This window comes from Pseudophryne corroboree, chromosome 4, assembly GCF_028390025.1.
Source record: "Pseudophryne corroboree isolate aPseCor3 chromosome 4, aPseCor3.hap2, whole genome shotgun sequence".
Classification (NCBI taxonomy): Eukaryota; Metazoa; Chordata; class Amphibia; order Anura; family Myobatrachidae; genus Pseudophryne; species Pseudophryne corroboree.
The window spans coordinates 84014579-84038220 of NC_086447.1; the positions used below are offsets into that span (position 1 = coordinate 84014579).

The following is a 23642-nucleotide window of genomic DNA, read 5'->3' on the forward strand; positions in this document are numbered from 1 at the left end:
GCTTCATAAGTCCCGACACACCAGGAATTGGCCAAGTATGGGAAGGAGCAAGGCTTTGCAGTTCATGGGCCTAATTCAGACTTGATCGTAGCTGCAAATTTGTTAGCAGATGGGCAAAACCATGGGGGGTAATTCCAAGTTGATCGCAGCAGGAATATTTTTAGCAGTTGGACAAAACCATGTGCACTGCAGGGGGGGCAGATATAACATGTACAGAGAGAGTTAGATTTGGGTGGGTTATCTTGTTTCTGTGCAGGGTAAATACTGTCTGCTTTATTTTTACACTGCAATTTAGATTTCAGTTTGAACACACCTCACCCAAATCTAACTCCCTCTGCACATGTTATATCTGCCCCCCCCCCCACTGCACTGCACATGGTTTTACCCATCTGCTAACAAATTTGCAGCTACGATCGGGTCTGAATTAGGCCCCATGTCTGGAGGCAGAGCTGAGCTCTGTACCGGCATCAGGGGTGAAAAAACAAAAACCATCACCGAGCCCTCTGCCATCGATGGCGTAGAACCATCAGATCAAAACCAGTGACTATCAGTAGCAAACAATTGATGGTTGTTGCCTATCGATGGTCGTTGGCCATTGCTAGTGCTGCACAGTCCGCAATTCCATTGACACACTCCCACTGAACTTTGCTTATGTTACAGCCCAGCTACGCCCCAATAGTTGCAAGTGGATATGCCTGTGAAATACTTACCACTCTGCATTGCCCGTACTTACGCACAACTCTCCAAGTAGGGCTATGTCAAGCTCCGCATCCGGCCCTAAGTGTCTCCCGAGAGCGGCAGTGGCCGCGGAAAGTTTTCTTTTATTTTTTACGCTATTAGAATTCCTGCTATTGACTTTAGGGATACATGGAAATTAGAGGGTGGCACCCAGGGGGAAGGGCTGCCAGGAAAAAGGCTAATGATTAAGGGGGCCATTTAGCAATCACTACATTTGCAATGCGATCTGGGCACGATGTTAGCGGCCAAGATTGCTACGCACAATGCGCATACATCAGCTAAATGTATGATGGAGCATCTGCAGGGACAGGCGCTCCGATAGGAGCCCATTCCCGTGATGTGCTCAGTGTGGAGGCGGGACTACTGCGCAGGCCCGGTTCTGCTGACCACACTTGCACAGCGCCTGTTTCCAGGGGAAAAGGGTGTTCCAGAGGAACCCTCCCGCGGCTAGGTTTGCGATGTGTTAGCCCATAGGCTACAGGGGTAGCTGCGGTGTACAATCTATGGAATGCTTCACATTCCGGAGCTTGGTAAGTCTGGCATCATCGCATCCTCCATAGAAGCCTGTGGGAATGGAGGGATCGCAGTAGGTATCGGAGGTCCAGTATCTGCTGCAGTCCCTCCTACATACATTTAGGTGATACTAAATATTCGCGGTTACCCCCATTTTCGTGGAACGAGACGGAAATATTTTTTGATAAATGGACCCCAAAATAATTTCTAGAATGAAGGAACAAAATCGTCTGGATGTATTTATTCAGATTAAGGAAAATGACACTGTTACATAGAGCTGAGCCATAGTTTTGGATTTTCCAGTATGTTCACTTATTGGCGTACAGTAGGTGTCTTGGTTTTGAAGCGGACGCTTTTTGTCATGGATTTGGCCATTTTAGTAGCGCTGTTAGTAATATTGCATTTATCTCTGCATGACTATGCTATCCACTGCTCACAGCATGCAAAGGGTTTTCCACCTTCAGATCAATTTATTCACTGGTACACACCCTCCTGCAACTTTTACTAACACGTTGCTTTTTATTTCTCCTTCTGCTCTTTTTAGCCATGTGTTTATCATTTCTGACGCAGTTGATACGTCGCGTCGCAAGTGTATTTTTACTATTTTTCAGTACATGCGTTCTGACATACAGCCTTCCTCTCTAGCATGTTACATTGGGGGAGATGTATCAAGCCTTGGAGAGAGATCCTGATAACACCAGGGGGTAAATTTACTAAGGTGGGAGATTTTTAGAACTGGTGATGTTGCCCATGGCAACCAATCAGATTCTACTTACCATTTATCTAGCTGCTTCTAGCAGATAATAGATATAATCTGATTGGTTGCTATGGGCAACATCACCAGTTCTAAAAATCTCCCACCTTAGTAAATTTACCCCCAGATGTGGAGCAAATTCAAACTGATGTCTTTATGACAGGACCGACTTAATGCATGCCATCCATTAGGCCATAGTGCAGCATACACACTATACAATTCTCAGGCCAACGCCCCAATATCTGACAGATCGGGCCGAAAATTGTATTGTATCCACCCAGTTTATCTCTCTGCTTTATCTCTCTCCGCCTGGGTCACATATACACACGGCTATTTGTCAGTCTGCTTTATCATTTTAGACCATAAGACACAGATGTACAGTATACGCCCAAACATTAGGAAAATGTCAGATTAAATCACAATTAGATTTTATCTCTCAGATCTGAAATTCTGGTTGGAAGCAAGTTTTAGATAAAAAAAAACTATTAAAAAAAATAAAAAAAAAGGAAATCCCACACAAAAGCAAAATCGGTAATGAACTTGGGAGTAGGTGATCCACCTCTGAATTCCCTTAACATGTGCTCTCTGACTCTCAAAGCTTAGCTGAACTATGGGGTCATTCCGAGTTGATCACTAGCTGCTTTCGTTCGCTGCGCAGCGATCAGGCAAAAAAAAAAGGCACTTCTGCCCATGCGTATGCGGCGCAATGCGCACGCACGTCGTACTATTACAACGAACGATGTAGTTTCACACAAGGTCTAGCGAAGCTTTTCAGTCGCACTGCTGGCCGCAGAGTGATTGACATGAAGTGGGCGTTTCTGGGTGTCAACTGACCGTTTTCAGGGAGTGTTCGAAAAAACGCAGGCGTTCCAGGAAAAACGCAGGCGTGGCTGAGCGAACGCAGGGCGTGTTCGTGACGTCAAAACAGGAACAGAACAGTCTGAAGTGATCGCACGCGCTGAGTAGGTCTGAAGCTACTCTGAAACTGCCCAAAATTATTTTGCAGCCGCTGTGCGATCCTTTCGCTCGCACTTCTGCTAAGCTAAAATACACTCCCAGTGGGAGGCGGCATAGCGTTTGCACGGCTGCTAAAAACAGCTAGCGAGCGATCAACTCGGAATGACCCTCTATATACCCATTAAGGTGTAATCACCAATACCTGCATAAATACAGGATAAAAAGCCCTTTGTGGAAACCAAGGTAAATATAATCCCTCTATGGTTACACCCTCTTGGGCCGGTACACGACCGAGCCGGGGATTAAGAGTTGGTCCAATGTATGTTCTCTATTATAACACGTTACACAATTATTACACACTATGCCACTATTCATTGTTAACACACTGCTCAATTATTACACACTATACCAATATTCAATGTTAACACACTGCACAATTGTTACACACTTCACCACCATTGTTAGCACACTATACCACAATTAACACACTACACCACAACTGTTAACACACTACACCACAACTGTTAACACACTACATCACAATTGTTATAAACGCGCCACACACTAATTATTTAACACGCCACACACTAATTATTGTAACACATTACACCACAACAGTTACACACTACAACAGCTACACCTGCATGCACTGTTAGCCAGTGTAACATCACTATTGTGAGTCCTGTGTGGTACTGCAGTGATAATAACATACACATCACCCAGCAGTATAACCAGTAACTGAGCAGCTGAGGGAACACTGGTCCAGATGACACTGTATCCTCACTGCCAGACAGTGTTGTACTATATAGTATTGGCTATACCTTGTAGCAACTTTACATACACATAACATGTGGCCAGAGGCTATACACATATGCAAAGTGGCTGCTCTGTGGGGTACAGTGATGTCAGCATTTTCCCATATACACTTGTATTTTTATACTGTATATAAGTGCATGTCCCAGTATAGCTCTATATAATGCCAATACCTCCCAGTATATCGTTGCAATAATGACATTTTCCAATACAGCTCTGCAATACTGACACTTTCTATGACAGCTCTATACAGTGGCAGCCCAATGATAGAGTGACGTCACCTACCACTTGTATAGATCTGTATAATGACATCACACTACACTCATTAACCCATGCAGTGCCTAGAGCGGAGCAGGCGGTGTGTTAGCTGCAGACACAGCGTAGTAGGGTATGCACACCAGTGTATTATCCCACGGTGTGATGCCAGGTCCGGCTGCCGTCACCCCCCTTCCACCCCAACCCACCAGCCAGTAGCACCAGAGGTGGAACAGGACATGGCACGGTGCGGATTTCCCCAAATCACACAGCAGGGTTTTCATAGGCCCCTGTCTGCAGTGGGAGGCGTTGTGCACCACTACTATTGGGTACAGAGAATGCTCCTAATAAGATCTGCCCTTTTCTCCCCCTGCCTGCTGCAACACACAGACACACGGGGGCTGCCGCATCCAGTCCAGCTACACTCCTTGTGTCTCCGGCTGCCTGCCATCTCCCCCTGTGCTGCTGATCTGTGGATGGGGGGCAGCAGCTGGCAGCGGGCTGGGCACATGCTAATGAGTCTGATCCTGTGCCAGGGCACAACCACGTGTCTGTGTGGCTCCTCATATGCTGGCTGCACAGGACTCACTACTATATAAACCACAGCACCCCCCTGATCATTGCAAAAGCCAGCCTCCTGCAGAAAAAAAACAGGGACTCATTTCAGGACAAGCCACCTCTGCCCACCGCAGCCCTGGCGCTGTTTATTCTGCCTTGATCCTGACAGATCTCCAGAGAAGAGAAGCGCTGCCCCCTCCTCCTCCTCCTCCCTGGTACTTGCTGCATCTCTGCAAAGGAGATTTAAACTAACAAGGAAGAATTTGGGGGAATCCGTGGAGGTTCCTGGCTGCAGGTCTGTGGGTGCCACCAACACCACCACCACCACCACCAGCTCTCTCCGGCTGAGCTGTCACTGTGCCAATTGGGACTGCTAGGAGATGCCCGGACTGCTCTGCACTCCTGCACACCAGCACTCCGGGACACCGCGGCTGCTGACCTGCAGATAGCATCCCCGGTGCCAGGGCACAGACTGCATCTATGGGGCCAGGCACTTCCCATGCATGCTATATATACACCATAAGCTCATAGGCAGAGCACCGAGCACACCAGCAGAGCACAGTGCTACACACAGCAGCAGAGCACATTGCAGAACACACCAGCAGAGCACATTGCAGCACACACCAGCAGAACACATTGCAGAACACATTGCAGCACACACCAGCAGAACACATTGCAGCGCACACCAGCAGAGCACATTGCAGCGCACACAAGCAGAGCACACCAGCAGAGCACATTGCAGCACACAGCAGCAGAGCACATTGCAGAACACACCAGCAGAGCACATTGCAGCACACACACCAGCAAAACACATTGCAGCACACACACCAGCAGAGCACATTGCAGCACACACACCAGCAGAGCACATTGCAGCACACACCAGCAGCGCACATTGCAGCACACACACGTTACTAGCAGTCAGTAATGCACTGGGGGAGTTTGTGTAGGAGTCTGGTTAGCTTCCTGGGTGTTGGGCAACACTTCCATTCATACTGAGCTGGGACTTTCTACAGACAGGCGCTGCATCCGGGGGGGTTACCTAGACCCAGCATTATTAGGCATTGCCGTCCCATAGACTGTACCGGCAGACCGCAGAGGAACAGAGGGACAGACCGCAGCAGCAGCGCCTTCCTAGCCGGCCAGCCTGCACCCTCAGCGGGAGCACAGTCATTGCCTTATCCAGCACCCACTGAGACCAGGACTGTACCGGTGCTGTGCATTCCCTGTGCCACACACCGTCCTCCGGACACAGCGCAGCATAATCCCAGGCACTGGGAGCCGTCCAAGAGCATCTTTAAGCACAGGCTCCAGGCGCAGCTCCTCTTCCATCCAGCACCCTCTGTGCCAGCCTGTACCCAATACACCGGGCTCACCACCAGCCAGAGACTCCTCCATCCAGCACCCTCTGTGCCAGCCTGTATCCAATACACCGGGCTCACCACCAGCCAGTGCCTCTTCCATCCAGCACCCTCTGTGCCAGCCTGTACCCAATACACCGGGCTCACCACCAGCCAGTGCCTCTTCCATCCAGCACCCTCTGTGCCAGCCTGTACCCAATACACCGGGCTCACCACCAGCCAGAGACTCCTCCATCCAGCACCCTCTGTGCCAGCCTGTACCCAATACACCGGGCTCACCACCAGCCAGTGCCTCTTCCATCCAGCACTCTCTGTGCCAGCCTGTACCCAATACACCGGGCTCACCACCAGCCAGTGCCTCTTCCATCCAGCACCCTCTGTGCCAGCCTGTACCCAATACACCGGGCTCACCACCAGCCAGAGACTCCTCCATCCAGCACCCTCTGTGCCAGCCTGTACCCAGTCTATACCCAATACATCGGGCTCACCACCAGCCAGTGCCTCTTCCATCCAGCACTCTCTGTGCCAGCCTGTACCCAATACACCGGGCTCACCACCAGCCAGTGCCTCTTCCATCCAGCACCCTCTGTGCCAGCCTGTGCCCAATACACAGGGCTCACCACCAGCCAGTGCCTCTTCTAACCAGCACCCTCTGTGCCAGCCTGTACCCAATCTGTACCCAATACACCAAGATCAACACCAGCCAGTGGCTCTTCCATCCAGCACCCTCTGTGCCAGCCTGTACCCCTATACATTGTCCTCACCACCAGCCGCAAGCCTCTTTCAACCAGCACCCTCTGTGCCAAGTTATAAACCGACCTCACCACCAGCTAAGCTCCTCTTCCATCCCTCCGTGCCAGCCTGCACCTCTATACACAGATCTCACACCAGCCAGAGACTCCTCCATCCAGCACCCTCTGTGCCAGTCTGTACCCAGTCTGTACCCAATACACCAAGATCAACACCAGCCAGTGCCTCTTCCATCCAGCACCTTCTGTGCCAGCCTGTACCCAATACACCGGGCTCACCACCAGCCAGAGACTCCTCCATCCAGCACCCTCCGTGCCAGCCTGTACCCCTATACACAGATCTCACACCAGCCAGAGACTCATCCAGCACCCTCTGCCAGCCTCCTGCCCTATAAGCAGACCTCACCACCAACCTGGCACTGCCAGCCACATGCACCCCAGTGCCATGTGCTACCACTGAGTGACTGCTTACCTGCACACACATTGGGGGCACTCTCCCTGCTCCTTGTGCCCCCTCTGCCCGCACACCTCTCCCTTCATCTCCCCCCCTCCCCAGTCTTGACAATAACCCGTGGCTGTTGTGATGCGTATTCCCGTAGATCCCAGCACCAGCCGGAGGTTCAGCCCGCCCTCCAGCAGCCTGCAGCCCGGCAAGATGAGCGACGTGAGCCCGGTGCCCGCCCCGCAGCAGCCCCAGCCACAGCAGCAGGAAGCGGCGCTGCCGGTGCCCAGGCTGCGGGCGCACGATAACCGCACCATGGTGGAGATCATCGCGGATCACCCTGCGGAGCTGGTACGCACGGACAGCCCCAACTTCCTCTGCTCGGTGCTGCCCTCCCACTGGCGCTGCAACAAGACCCTGCCGGTGGCATTCAAGGTGAGTGCGCTGGGGGACACTGGGCATCTATCTCCAGGTGGGGCAAAATGGTAATGTGACCTTTGGACAGGGCACCCCACAGTGGGTAGTGTCACAATGTAGCAGAATAGTTCCATCCAAATTAATGCACCAGTGCCCAAGAACCTTACCCATAGAGTGTAAAGTCAGGGGTGAGTGATGCCACCTATATATGCCATGTATCACCCAGATCCCATGGTGCCACTTTGTTTCAGGTGCTGGAAACTAGGGAGATTAACTCTTTCCCAGACCCTAAGTATTCTGCATTATGGGTCTGGTTTGTTTCCATAAGTCTCATACACTTTTGCCATTTTATTAAACATATTTATTATCTCAGTGTTTTGGATATTCACCCATTAACCCATGATAGAAATCTAATTGACTTTTAACTATGTGCTGGGCAAGTGGCAAACATTATATAATGGGGATTCACTACCACAGTGCCTGCTATTTCTCAGATGCATATTTATATATTTAAAAATAAAATAAAATATAAAAAAACACCCTATTTATTTTGGCAAGAGAATGGTTAATCGTCTTGTCTGTGTCTTCCTGCTGCAAGACTGGTGCCAACTATTTTAATTTACAGTGGATATCCCCAGAGGCACTTCTGCATTAACTCAGCAGTGGAACAGAGTTTTCCCCCAGGGGGCAAATCTATAATACTCTATTTCTGCAACAAAATATGGGAAGACGACGAAATCTATAGATAAATACATCCAGGCTTTTGTTCGCAAACTGTAATATTCGCTAGTGTGCACTGGGTGTACGGTGCCCAAAATCTGTGTTTATATTATAATTTAGGTTATTAGTATATGTTATTTAGAGTATTATTAGTTTGGCACATTATAATATTTGGCTCTAAATTAATTGATGACAAGACATGATTTGCACTAGTAATTTATGCCGAGCCTCTCCAATAGAAAACTGGAAAAACAGCACCTGTGTATTATTTAATTGGTGCAGAAAATCTGCACTTTCCTTCCGTAAATGTCAGCACCTTCTTTTGAATTTTTGCTACAATTAATTTTTTATTAAAGTTGTTCTTTATCCAGCCTCTAAAACACATTAGTTGCCCCAAGTAACTATCCAGTTTCACATATTTCGGCAATTTGTTATTGGAAAATTATTGGTGTTCTTTTGAAATTGTGATTCAGATAAGACATTCGGGGCGTGTAGTAATAGATCCATAAACATGTTCTATAAAATAAAAGCATGACCTCGTATTTTAACAGTGAAGACCGCAGTGACTTTTATTTCTTCTTTGACAAATTTAGTGCTATCTGCCTATGTTATTTATCTTTATACTGCATTTTGCCATCTTTAGTAAGTAAAATTGTGAATTGTCACTGCACAAGTCCAGTACCAAGTATTTAGTGCTAATTATGATCAGATTTGTATAAATAAATTACAGTTATGTATTTATTGCTTTGTGTCTTGGTATAATAGTTATATTTATTTGTATATTTATTTATGTAAAATAGCATAGTGACAGTTGTGCTGTTTAGTTTATACACCAAGGATTCTTTCATTCATTTCCTGCCTGCTATTTGTTTGCAGAACTGGAAACTCACAACATGTGAACCATATCATCAGTCTTACAAGACACCGTTAAATATACTTTATTTCAGTAAGATATATAAAAATGCTGTCTTGTAATTAGACAGGAAGAAATTGTAGAGTCATTTTACAACCAGATGTCTTATACCAAATATTCAGCGGAAAGAGTGTTGTGGGCAGCGGTCACAGATGAATTATATATTATTGCCTGGCTACTGTAGCAGTGGCATTATTCTGCTGGTCCATAAAACAATGGCTCCCTTATAAGCTGCCTCACTGAGTGTTACTGAGTTGTATGAGTCACAGTCTTCGGGACACAAATATATAACAAATTACAATTTACATATATATATATATATATATATATATATATAAAATATATTTTTTGTCCTTACACTTCTACTTCACCATTTATTCTCATTATCTTGCAACATTTGTGACCCAAAATACAATAAATGTCTCAAATTATATTTTATTCTGTTTTCTACATTCTGCATCAAATGATAGAATAACAATAAAAAAGAGAAAATTAATACATTGACCCTAATTTGATTTGTACAGTATAAAAGTATATATTTTTATTAATAATAATAATAATAATAATAATAATTATAATTATTATTATTATTATCAATATACACATCTACTGACCACACATTGACAATATATATATATATATATATATATATTTACACATTTATTTATGTATGTATATATATATATACATATATATTTATGAATATTATTATGATTATTATAATGATGATGATGATGATTATTATTATTATTATTATTATGTTAACTTAGTGTTTGTTGTCTTTTTCCATTATATGATATACCTTCCTCTGATGTGATGTTTTGATGAGCTTATATTTGGTGATAGTTTCAATTTTTTTTTTTACTATTTTCCTATGACATTCATGGATCATTTTGTAGCTGACCACTGGTTATTTATTAATTTTTTTTTAAAATAGAAATTATCTATTTTTTAAAAGCACAGCTTATAGTCTCTAAAAAAAATTTGTATTAAGGAGAATAATACCAATTTATTTTTACTTTCTTATTTATATACTTTGATAAGTGCTGTCTTTGTATTTGTTTATTTATCGTTTGTTTATTCTTCATTCACTGATTCCACTACTGTTGTAGTTTGCAAAATAGTAGCTTAGTACTATGTAATAAAACAGTTTGAATTGAGTACAACATATAAGAAAAGTGAATATTATTTTGCACTTATCTTTTAAATGACTTATTAACCTGTATATTGCAATAGAGGAGTATACTGTGATCTAGTGCTCCTCCTTATTCCAACATTGCGCTTTTACTGTGCTATTTTATTTGTAGTATCTTCGTTTTTTTTGTAACAGTTGTCAAATGACTTTAAGCAATGCCTGAGATGGGTGTTCCAAGATTTAACTGACTGGCTTCTAAATTCTGAATTCAATCGCCCATGGCACCATAAGAAAACAAGTGCAGTAACATATGTATGCGTCCACACCGATCAGTATACATTATACAAGCACATGAATTCTGTGCCAGACTGCTAACATTACAGGCAAATTGAACTTTCAGACAATCCCCATACATTTCTCTATTGAATCATCGCATATCTTTCATAGCCTGTTATCTATTATGGAGTCTGAATATTTATTTTATAATCTACATTGTATAGTTATAGGGAGTATTTCAGCTGCAAACCTCAACAAATAGAATACCAAAATCGCAACGTGAATAGGAACAGTTGATTATTTTTGTTACATCACAAGATATTACTATGTCCCTTGCCAAGTTCTATGCTAAGACGAGATCCATTAAAATCTTGGGGAGAGATCATAAATTGCATAGACATGTGAATTATTCTTTCATTATACTGCAGCAGTGATCTTCCTGCTGCAAATGCACCTGTTTTGGGCTGTCCTATTTTTAATTTTTTTTAAAAATCCAATAAAATAATACAGCACCCAAATGCTAGAGATAGATTGTCAGCTGTGCGGCTCGGTGTAAGGTCACTTGCACATTTATTAAGCCTTTTTGAGTTTTCCCCATTGATAAAGCCATGTCAGGCCTGTTCGATGGCCGGAAGATGAACGTGTAGACGTTTAGATAATAAGCCAGGGGGAAGAGAAGGTTTATCATAAGACGTTTCTACGTATATCTGTGATTTTCTGTGCACCCTAGAACGTGTATTTTGCTTATTAGTGGTAAATGTACCATTGCGGTTTTGGTGACCTTTCAACTGTTACCTGATTATGTCAACAACTACGGAAATGGTTTTGCAGTACATGTAATCTATTAATCCGCGTGTACAAAAATTGTGTACGTTAAGGGCACAAAGAGAGGGATTTTTACACCGACAACGTTTTGGCCAGGGCTGTCCAGTTGGTGGCCGCAGGGCTGTTTTTGCCCTCACATGTCTTACACTTTATAAACTGTCAGTGTTATACTGACACGTAATGGTTTAATTACCGGCCCGTCTCAGTTATATTGGTCCCAGTAACTAAATTTAAATATACCTGAAAGATTTACATTTTGTACATTGCATACGGTCGGAGCTATGCTACTGAAGGCAATGCAAACTCCAAAAAAACAACAACCTTGAATGCATTAATTATAGATTTCCATTACCGGTACAAGCAGCGGCCTATAAAAGGCGCACGGTTTTATTATTTGTTGTAGATAAATCATGTTTTCATTTCCACCCAGGCCAGTAACATAAGCAGTGCCTGGCTTCTTGCTTCCCATTAAACAGCTAGCACCAAGCAGCGTTTGCTTTGCAGGTACATAAAAGACGCATGTCGGCTGCACAGTCGGTGATAAAACTTTATGCTGTTTAAATGAACTTTCATGTTTCAGTAGTTGCGATAGTCTGCGGCTAGTCAGGGAGTACTGTAGTTGGAAAGTAACAGATAAAGCTGTTGTAAAAGAATAATCCTTGAGGTTAGGTAACCTCTCAGCACACTGTGCATTCATTACTACACCAACTGGGATCACACAATTGGTGTTAGAGGTTATTTTCTGTATATAATAGTGTACAACATGATACAATCCGAAACAGAGTTGGATTAACCACTGTTTGTTGCTCTACACTTATTTAGCAACATATATATATATATATATATATATACACACACACACACACACACACACACACACACACACACACACACACACACACACACACACACCACACACACATGTATATATATATATTTATATATAGATAAAGATGTATATATATATTTGGTTGCTATGGGCAACATTTCCACTTCTAAAAACCCACACTTTAGTAAATATAGCCCTATGAGTTTATATGCACTTAGAGGATATAGTGGGAATATAGGTTGGCAAACTCTGTATACCAACAAAACCTAATGGCATTGAGGGGTGTTGCATTGTACTCCACACTTCACCAGTATGTGTCACATGACTGGTGGGTATTAGATGCTAACCTGAAATTTCATTCACAAACAATAGAATAACATCCTTGTACTAATGTGAGTGTGTGTTGGACAGGCCTGGGGCGTGCCTGCTGTAAGGTGGCTGAATGTATAGCTGGTATTGGAGATCCTGTCTGATCTGAGGTGAAGTGTGAGTGCACACTTGTCAGTGTTACGTGGCTGGTGTATAGTGGTGCTGTGTTTTCTGTGGGTTCCCCTGTGCGACACGCAGGTACACTGCTTCCTTGCATCTACATACAGGTTACATCTGCTGGGTTGCAGCGATGTGGGAGTTCTGTATTACATATGGGGTAATTACTATAGATTACACTATGGAAAGTGAAATGCGGGGAGATTATTTTCCTCATTATGCCAGCATGCAGAATACCTCATGAGGGCCACTCAGAGGACCATAAGTGAGGAGAGAACTGGAATGTACCTTTCTGAATAAATGCATTGTGTCAGATACTCTTGGATAGAAATGTTCTTCCTGAGCTGAGGAAGGAAAACGACAGAGTAGCTGAATCAGCGCCTTAGGAGATCGGGACGTTACACATGGAATACCCTGATCAGTCACTAACGAGTCTACAGTAAATCTCCCCCTGCTACCTTCTAAAGGGGGTCATTTACAGAGTACAGGTCATTCCTAAGAATCCGTGACAGGAAAAAATACACATTAGCGGTTACTAAAACCACAGAAACGCAACTCGCCGCTCAATAGCTAATATGGAACTAGTCTGGCTGAAAGGGCACTATGAAACTTGTAGTTCCACAGTAAACGCATACTGAAACAGTGTGAGATCCGCAGATTGCCTGTCTGAGGATTAAATAATTTAGTTCTTAAGTCAAGTAGGCCTTTAATTCTACAATTCTGAAGTGTACTGTCTAGTACAGGGGTGGCCAACCAGTCAGAGACAAAGAGCCAAAAAAAAATTGTTAGGTACTTCAAAGAGCCGACATCGAGCCGAAGGCGCACATGCAAAAATGGGGTGTGGCCTTGTGCCTTCTAGGCCATGCCCCTGGCATAAAATACATTGAAAAAGCCAGATCCAACATAAAATACACTGAAAAAGCCACTTCCACATAAAATAATTGTAAAAGCCAGATCCACATCAAATATATTTAAAAATCCAGATTCACATAATACACTTCAGCTCCCCAATGTGTCACCCCAACCAGCACACTCCTGTCACTTCAGCTAGCACCCTCCTGTCACTTCAGATAGCACCCTCCTGTCACTCCAACCAGCACCCTCAAGTGTCACTTCAGCCAGCACCCAATTCATGCCATTGCAGCAGCCCGTTGTGTGTCCTCTGTTTGCTGGTGGGTGTCTCATCTCTAGTATCTGGCTCCCTCAGTTCTAAGTCCCCGTAGTGCTGCTGCGTGTTTTTCTGGAGAGCAGGGGTTACCGGAACTGTTGTGGTCATGTGACTTTGTGCGTTAGGAGCCACATTTGAAGAAAGAAAGAACCGCATGTGGCTCAAGAGCCACAGGTTGGCCACCGCTGGTCTAGTACATGGGTCTGCAAGCTGCGGCTCTTCAGCTGCTGTGGAACTATACATCCCAGCATGCCCAGCCTCAGTTTTAACATGCCTTAAAAGCAAAACTGCGGCATGGCATGCTGGGATGTGTAGTTCCACAGCAGCTGGAGAGCCACAGGTTGCAGGCCCATGGTCTAGTACATATAACGAGATTATTATTATTATTATTATTATTATTATAATGATTATTATATAGAATATTTACTCAGAACTCGGAGTCTGTTATTTCTAGTAAATATATTCCCTGGATAGACAGAGTAATAATAATATTAATCCTAATAAATAATATTAATATTTTGGCTTTAGAATATTTATAGTGTTTTTCCATTGATTTTATATTGTTCTTCCATCTGCTGCAAGTATACATATAGCGTTTGGACATTTTTCCATGCAGTGCTGTAGCATAAGACAAAATGGAGCCTTCCCAGCCGTTGTACATACTGTACAGGAGTAATGACAGGCAATTAACCCTCACACAATTCCTAAAGTGTTTAACAGCAAAAGCACTGTCTACAGCTTTATAGTGGCCACACATCAGCAATCTTAATAAAGCGATTCCCAGATTCAACACCCCCCCCCCCCCCCCACCCCATTTGGCAATTCCCCAGTCCAGCAATATGCACCCATACATCCAGATATCCTTCAGCGATTGTCAGATCATTTTCAGCAAATACAGCTGGTCGTTATAATACACTAGCAGTCTGTAGCCCCCATTGGTCGCTGAAATCCAACATGGTGGACATCCTGAGTTACTGATTCCGATCACTTCTTGGTCAGAATCGGTGACTGGTGTGCCTCATACATTGCCCATTTATTTTTTTACCAATCATCGCAAAACTGGGAATTGCTGTAATCCAGTGCTGAAGTACGTGGCCCTTTACACGCATGTGGCTACTAGTCTTTTTGCAAAAAACACAAGGGCCTAATGCAGAGGTGGAAATAAATGGGGGACACATTGCAAGTACAAAAAGATGCAGAGAATTGTAGGTACTGCATAATTGCATACAACTGGAGATGCTACTATATGTCCTGTCTGTGCACATCTGGTTTACTACTAGTCACCATTAGTGAGTGCTTACACATAACCAGGGTGCATAAGATATGTGCATCCCAGCTTTATATCACCGTGCAACACTGCACCAGCCCAGTGTTTGTGTTCCATGCACAAGGAGGCGTATCTGCTGACTGCATGTAGGAAAAATGCCATTTACCTCATGTTCATCCATACGCAATTTACCCCCTTTCGCTGTATTTTCTCCTAAGTAAGGGGTCTATTCATGAAGCAGTGAAAAGTGTGGGAGAAGTGACCCAGTGGAGATATTGCCCATGGCAACCAATCAGCTGCTCTGTATAATTTTATAGTATGCAAACTTTAACTGTTACGTCAATGCTGATTGGTTGCCATGAGCATCTTCTCCACTGGCTCACTTCTCCACACTTTTCACTGCTTCATGAATAGACCCCTAGCTGAAACAACATTGTTTGAACAAAGAAAAAAACAACAGCAGCCTATATGTCTGCAGTCACCTTCCAACCTTATTAGCCACCCGAAGAAGTCTGGGGCCAATCCCATTGGCCACACTCTAATCCTTTCTCTTGGCAAGTGGAGGTGCTACAGCGCATAGTAACCAATCAGATTCTAACGGTCATTTATGTAGTACATTACATAAAATCATAGCCCAAATCTGATTGGTTGCCATGGACAACACCTCCATTATAGTGATCAGAGTGTGACCACACACAGGTCAGAAGTGTTTACCTGAGACAACACTTGTGGTCATGTCTGACAGTGATCCGATCATCTTTGGGGGGAGATGTATGAAATCTTGGAGAGAGATAAAGTGGAGAGAAGTAAAGTACCAGCCAACTCCAAAGTAGTAAATCCAATGGTATGGAGAGCAAACCACTACACAAACCACCCTTTAGTACATTCTCCCCTAGTCTTGTTGTGAATGCTTCTTGTAGTAAAAGGTTGGCTCTAACATTGATCTATTGATTTAGCTAGGCATAAGTGAGGCACGAGGCACCATGTAATGTCACCCATTTCTAGTGAACGGATATACTGGTGTCATAAATATTGGTCAAGGATCCAGAATAGCTCCCTCCACTGTGTCATCGATATATGTTACTGTTACATACATATATAATATTATATTATACTATATTATTTTGGATTTTCCTATATGTTACGTGTGTTTATAGTGAATGACTACCTGAATGTCACATGATTCTTTCTGAAGGCTTTCTTAGCTTGAGAACAGACCATTCACCACCTGAAGCATCTGCAGAATAAACATGGCCTGCTTAGTGCAATATCACCGAGTGGCATTGCTTCTTTGGAGTGTTGGTATTACGCTTTCCCTACTGGCGTCGACACTTTACATTTGTGATGGCGATTGCCCGCTTTCCCCTTCATATATACACAAGAAACCTGCATGTTGTATTGCCCCCTTATTCGGTTCAGCTTCTCTCCTTCCTGTTTCTGAGACATCCGCCGTATCTGTGTCAGTGTGACAGGCCTGCAGCGAGATGTGAGGCATAACATGAAAAGGTTGCCTGCACTTAGAGTAGCAGGAAGCATACATTCTATCATGTGTGTTCCGCAGCCCCGAGCAGTAATACTTCCACATGCTCCCATTTATAGGGCAGACAGCGTGCATTTACTGGGAGCCCTGTATAAGCCTCTCTGCAGCCTTTAACGTAAGACACAACTGCAGGCTCATACATACCGTCTTTCTAACTGCGCACCTGGTATGTTCATTTTGGCGTTTTAAATATGCCTGCGCTACCCAGAGCCAGATAGAGGGGTTTATTTACTAAGCCTTGGATGGAGATAAAGTGGACGGAAATAAAGTTCCAGCCAATCAGCTCCTAACTGCCATGTATCAGGCTGGATTTTAAAAGTGTCAGTTAGGAGCTGATTGGCTGATACTTTAACTAAATAGTAAATAGACCCCTAAGACCCCATACAGCCCTAGACAAGAAGTAATAGCATTTGTTGATTTTGTTTGATTACAGCGCCGGGTAAAACTTATTCTCCTTTATAACCCCTTGTTCCTCAGGCAGCCTCATCCTCTCAGGTTTATCCCTGATAAGCAAGTGGAGGCCTTTCTTACACACAGTGGAGGCTAAAATAATAAGCATGAAGATGCGGCCTACTGGCCTACACTAAGGGCTAGTACCTCAGTGAGGCATGAGGCACTCAGTGCTTTGCTGTGAGCGAATTGATAGGCCGAGTATTGGATGAGTACATGAAATTACCTCCGCCGCAGTTTGCCGCAATGGGTCCAACTTGTGCCTATACACAATCCCTGTGGGTGACGGCGTCGTGTGTGGGGTTTCCCTGCTCTCTGTTGGTTATAGCTGAAGTGGTTGCGGTTTATGAGACTGTGTGTCTGCTGCGTGGGAGTGAGTGAAATAAGAGCTGATTTTGGGGAAAGTCTGCATGGAGCGAGCGAGGGAATCAGTGCAATAGGCAGAGGTACTTATAGCCTATGGCTTTCCATCTGTGGTGAAACAGCACATCCTTACCTGGCATGCCAATATGGGCGATACATAGTCTCTGGTATGCAAGACATTCTAGGACTTATAGTTCCACAATGGTTATAAAGTCTACTTAAGCCAACATCTTAAGGATATATATACGAGCACCTCACACACTCTTGTCTGTTAGACAGATGTAATTGCAAGATTACTCTATGTGCAAACGTTGTGCCTGGTGCTGAGTAATGGTAAAGGCAGCTCTTTAGTTCAGGGTATACAGTATGTCATTAGCATACAGCCCTGGGCCACATTCTCTCCTAGATCATCACAGTGACTCACATGCAGCTGGCAATAGTCCTTCAGGCCTGTTACACTTGTAATCTGTGCAACTCATAAGTACGTATAACATTAACCGGAATGTCAGCACTCTTCTGTTTTATACTGGGGGAATTGTCACTCGTTTAATGTGTGCGACAGCGCTGGTGTTTTCATAAGATTCCTGGGGCTGGTATTTTATCTAGGGGATGTGCTCCCAAAATGCATGTCTAATATGGTTTTTGTTATTGATGGAATCAAGGACGCCCCTCGCTGTGAGTAATGTTTCCTTTAATAAAAATAAACATAGCCTTTAAAATCTGTACAATCTGCCGCTTTGTGACTGGGTTCTTGTCAGTGGGTATTCAAAACACAAAAACAGTCTAGAGAAGAGCTAGTAGTAACGTTTACAAATATGTATAGGTAAACATTTCCATTCCTTGATACAACTTGATATTGTATTTGCATCTGGCAGGCAGTTTTGTCTGTTATACCTAGTAGGTCAAAGAGACTGGCTGCCGAGTTCCGTAGCGGTCTGCTTACCAAGGACCTAATTCAGACCTGATCGCAGCAGAAAAATTGTTCTCTAATGGGCAAAACCATGTGCAGTGCAGGTGGGGCAGATATAATATGTGCAGAGAGAGTTAGATTCGGGTGGGTTATTTTGTTTCTGTGCAGGGTAAATACTGGCTGCTTTATTTTTACACTGCAATTTAGATTTTAGTTTGCACAAACCCCACCAAATCTAAAGCTCTCTGCACATGTTATATCCGCTCCCCTTGCAGTGTACATGGTTTTGCCCATCAGAGAACAATTTTGCTGCTGCAATCAGGTCTGAATTAGGCCCTAAGAGTGGCTTTGTCTACAGCAGCAATCTCCTATTTATCAGTGGGTATCCGTTCACATGGTCGACCATGTTATGGTCGACAGTCATTAGGTCGACCACTATTGGTCGACATTGCCATGGTCGACATGGACACATGGTCGACACACGAAAATGGTCGACACATGAAAGGTCGACACCTGAAAAGGTCGACATGAGTTTTTTAACTTTTTTTTCTTTTGGGGAACTTTTCCATACTTTACGATCCACGTGGACTACGATTGGAACGGTAATCTGTGCCGAGCGAAGCGGTAGCGGAGCGAAGGCACCATGCCCGAAGCATGGCGTGCGAACGCGGTGCACTAATTGGGGTTCCCAGTCACTTTACGCAAAAAACGACACCAAGAAAAGTAAAAAAAACTCATGGCGACCTTTTCATGTGTCGACCTTTCACGCGTCGACCATTTCCGTGTGTCGACCATGTGTCCATGTCGACCATGTCAATGTCGACCAATAGTGGTCGACCTAATGACTGTCGACCATAACATGGTCGACCATTCATACCGGAACCTTATCAGTGTGGGGATCCTATTGGAGTGGTGGTTTTCTCCCCTTTCTCAGTGCACTAACGGGACCAAAAAGGAGTTTCTTTGCAAGTGTCAATTCTCCTGGGGAAAATTGCAAAAGAGGGGGTTCAAGGTCCATCAAAACTGCCCCTAAAAAAACATGGGATCATGATATAATTTATAGTTATATGAATGCAGGAAACAAATTGGCTCCTTAGGGAAATAGGAAAATAATCTTCCCACACGATCACTTATTTAACTTCCTTCAACTTATATACTTATTAATGTAATTAATTTGCTCTTTTATACCAGGAACTTGTTTTCTGGTTTGTTTGTTTTCCCCCCCTTAATTTTGGCTATGTAGTTTTATTCCGAGAAGACCAACTACTATTCCCGTGCTCCCTCGGTGGTGTGACGATCAAGATTGGGATCCCTCGGGTGGCAATTTTACCCCCCCCCCCGCATAGGTGTCAGTATATTGGACGTTGATTCTCAAGATCCATACCTATTATATTAAAAGAGAATATAAACACGCACTCTTTACAAAAAATGTAATTGTGTCACTGAATAAACTGCCCACCAAAACCCCTTTGTGTGTTAGTTACAGTCCAAATGTTTGGGGCGGGGGGGAATCTGTTTTATAACATACATACATATATAAGTTCTTATACTGTCTTAAACACTTAATGGATTTTTCAGACATTTGGCCTTAATAATATAAAAATAATAAAAACAGCTAAGTTTAAAATACAGCAGGGAACTTTAGCTTATTCTAGTTAATAAGGTGAGGTCATGTCAAGTTAACGAACAATAAAATTAATAAGAAAATATAATCATTCTCAAGCCCGAACCAATTTGTGGAAAAGTCTTGGCCATGTAATGTGAAACAGTGTATTTATTGAAATATACTATTTTACATATGTGAGGTTTATAGTGGGATAAGCAAATGCTTGCACAGTTTTATGTGTACATTAAACTGTTAGGCCAGGTTGTATTCATTTTCATAAATTCTGACTACTTTTTACATTGTTAAAAAAGTAAATTTATATATACACACACATACATACATACATATATATATATACACACACACATACACATACACATCAGAGTACATGTATGTACATACATACATACATACATACATACATACATACATACAAACATACATACATAAATGCATAAATAAATATATAAATACATACATACATTATAACAGGTGGCACTCACTGGTCTTGTGGAAAAATAATTCACATCACTCACAAGGTGTCCAATTTAACGTTTCAGTCTGTGCAACTTTTTTATCGCCTGATACAGGGCGAAAATATACTATTAGCTTTTTTGCTGAGCCATACAGAGCAAAACTACATAAAAGGGAAAACCAAATAGCAGTATACAAATATACATAGTCAGTCTATCTATCTATCTATCTATCTATCTATCTATCTATCTATCTATCTATCTATCTATCTATCTAGATATAGTAACAATTAGGAGCAGAATACTGACAAATACTAGATACATATAGTACAAACACATACAGTAGTTACAAATATATAAATAATACAGTACCTATGCAGAGTTGCGCGACACATATATATATATATATATATATATATATATACAGAGTTACGTGAGATGTATATGTATATATATATATATATATATATATATATATATACACATATATGGGCATTAATCCACTGCACTCACCATTTCCCGGTTTGGGGTACCAAGCGGTATGTGACCACATTGCTTAAATAAAAAAACACAGAGCCCAGCACTCACCAAAATAAACTCACTCACCATAATAAATAATTACATATTGGGATTTTGGTTTGTGAATTGATCAATGCATTTAAGCTTGCAGTTCTCTTCAAGGGACCTCATTTTTCTGCAAGTCCTACTCTATCATAATTATGAACCCAGTAACTGCTACCACATCAGAATTAAACTAATGGTATGCTAACTGGTTTAGTGCTCACTAATTGTGCGTGATATACACTTGCGATCACCAGAGGCAGAACTCTGGGAGGCAACGGAGTCATCTGCCGCCGGGCTCCTGCTCTGAGGGGGGCACCTCTCCTCCCATTCTGTGACACCATTGAATTAAGTTAATTGATAGCTGCCGCTATCTTTTCAGTGGCCGACTTCCTCACTGGTCCCTGCACCTTACAAATCACACCCTCTTTATTATACTGAATATACACATTTTACAAGTGTCATACCCAGGATTAGAAACCACAACCTAGTACACTGGAAGCAGACACCTTACTGATGAAGCTGTGTGCGCCTGTATAGGAAATATGAGAATTTAGCTATATGAAGATACTTCTCTGACAATTACACGTAACTTCATCTAGTTAGAATTCTCATGCTTCCTCTACAGGAGCAAATAGCTCCATCAGTAAAGTGTCTGCTGTTACACACACACACACACACACACACACACACACACACACACACACACACACACACACACTTATCTTGATATAGGAAATAGGGGGGCACCAGCGATCACAGTTGAATTATTACTTTGGGGGGCCTGAGGCACTTAAGACAGGGGACCCCTATGGTCTGAAATTTAGAGCATAGTGCTATCATGCATGAACAAGAACCCTTCAAAAGTAGTTGATATATATATATATATATATATATATATTACAACAGAAATTAGCCCTTATTTTTTGTTAATATAAAAGCTACACCTTGATCCCCTGTTAGGTAGGATCACATTACACAAACAAATATAAAAGAACCACAGGGTGCGGGACAATATTAAGAGGAGAACATCTGTTTTGGAACCAGTGTTATGGCTCAGTTGGAACTTTTCACTTCAGTCATCATGGTACATCCGATAAACTGAGCTGGTATATTTAATAATTCTGGAAATGTACCCTTCCACCAAATCACCTGAGAGCAGGGGCCCAATGGCCAATTGTTAGTTGGTATCAAAATCATTTATTCTTTATAAAATGACATACAGTATATAACATTTCTTACAGAATTAGAACAGGTGTCAGAACATCCAACAACACTAATAGGAGAGAGGTGCCTCCTTATGGGTTTGAGCTCATGGCAGGATCCTCACAATGCTAGGGGATGGTACAAAAAAAAAAAAACCTACGCGTTTCGTCCATGCAGTCGGACTTCTTCAGGGGTACAGTTCATAAAATGTGAGCTGATATATACCAATTCAGGTCTCGCTTCATGCTGCGCTGAATGTGACTGAGATGCAGTGTGAAATGATTGGCTGAATATTTTACCGGACCACAAAGTTGCTGCACTCACTGTATGTAGGTAGCAGGTATAGTTATTGTGGATTTAATAAGTCCTCTATTATGCTCCATATATTGTCAGAAAAATAGAAAAATGACGTTCTAGTGATTCCATAGATCAGCCCCAATAGCAAAACTGTGGCAGGGCATGCTGGGACTTATAGTTTCACAACAGCTGGAGAACCACAGGTTGGCTAATCCTGCCATAGATCTTCTAAAATCTGCAAAACTTTTAGTGCAATTGTCTGTGGAACAGATTAATATATATCCTCTGATGTCTGCATCTGTCATATGGTTCAGCATCATGATGTACATGTAGTCCAAGCTCCGGCCACTTGTGGCCCCCCAGCTGCTGCAGAACTTTAAGTCCCAGCATGCCCTGGGCCTCCTCTGAATACTGTTCTAAAGCTGCGTGACGTTAACCCTTTCCCTCATTTTATTTGCGCAGGTGGTCGCCTTAGGAGAGGTGCCGGATGGCTCTGTGGTCACAGTGATGGCAGGGAACGATGAAAACTATTCTGCGGAACTCAGGAATGCGTCTGCCGTCATGAAAAACCAAGTGGCGAGATTTAACGACCTAAGATTTGTGGGCAGGAGTGGAAGAGGTAGGTCCCCTACTAACCCCTTCCTCTGTTTTAGGAACTTGTAGATAGCTACTCTGGCACGATCAGGGGAACTTTTTGCGCTGCAAAATATAGCGCTTTTTGTAACCCAAAATTCTACATATTGGTGTGTTGCTGGACTAGCCTGCAGGCTAGGCCTGTGCGTGGCATAATCATCACTGGTCATTACACGTATGTACAGCATGGGTGATTCTCTGTGTGATGCACAGGACGCTTACATACATTCATGTACGTTAGCCGTTTCTATACCACAAATAGTTCTTGTTTTCTGGTGTCCAAGTCTTAAATACTCCATTTTTAGAAAATACTGTATGCACCAGAAAGAATTTCACTACAATAAACCCTTCCTTCTGGAATTAATAAAAACTCTGCATGATGCACGGGACTCTCCGAGTACTGGAAATATACCCAATACTTAAAATAGGA

At 43.1% G+C, this 23642-nt stretch overlaps 1 protein-coding gene across 3 annotated transcripts in view; it reads left to right on the forward strand.

Moving 5' to 3' along the window:
* Positions 1-4045: 4045 nt before the first annotated feature.
* RUNX2 (RUNX family transcription factor 2) overlaps positions 4046-23642 on the forward strand; it is an 85701-nt gene continuing 66104 nt past the window's right edge. For 2 of the 3 annotated variants that reach the window (XM_063915207.1, XM_063915209.1), the window contains exons 1-2: positions 7278-7572; positions 23042-23198. In XM_063915207.1, coding sequence (XP_063771277.1) covers positions 7279-7572; positions 23042-23198 — 451 coding nt within the window. In that variant the 5' untranslated portion in view covers position 7278. Of the gene's footprint in view, positions 4164-7277; positions 7573-23041; positions 23199-23642 lie in introns of those variants that run through there. The other variant, XM_063915208.1, reaches the window with a different exon arrangement.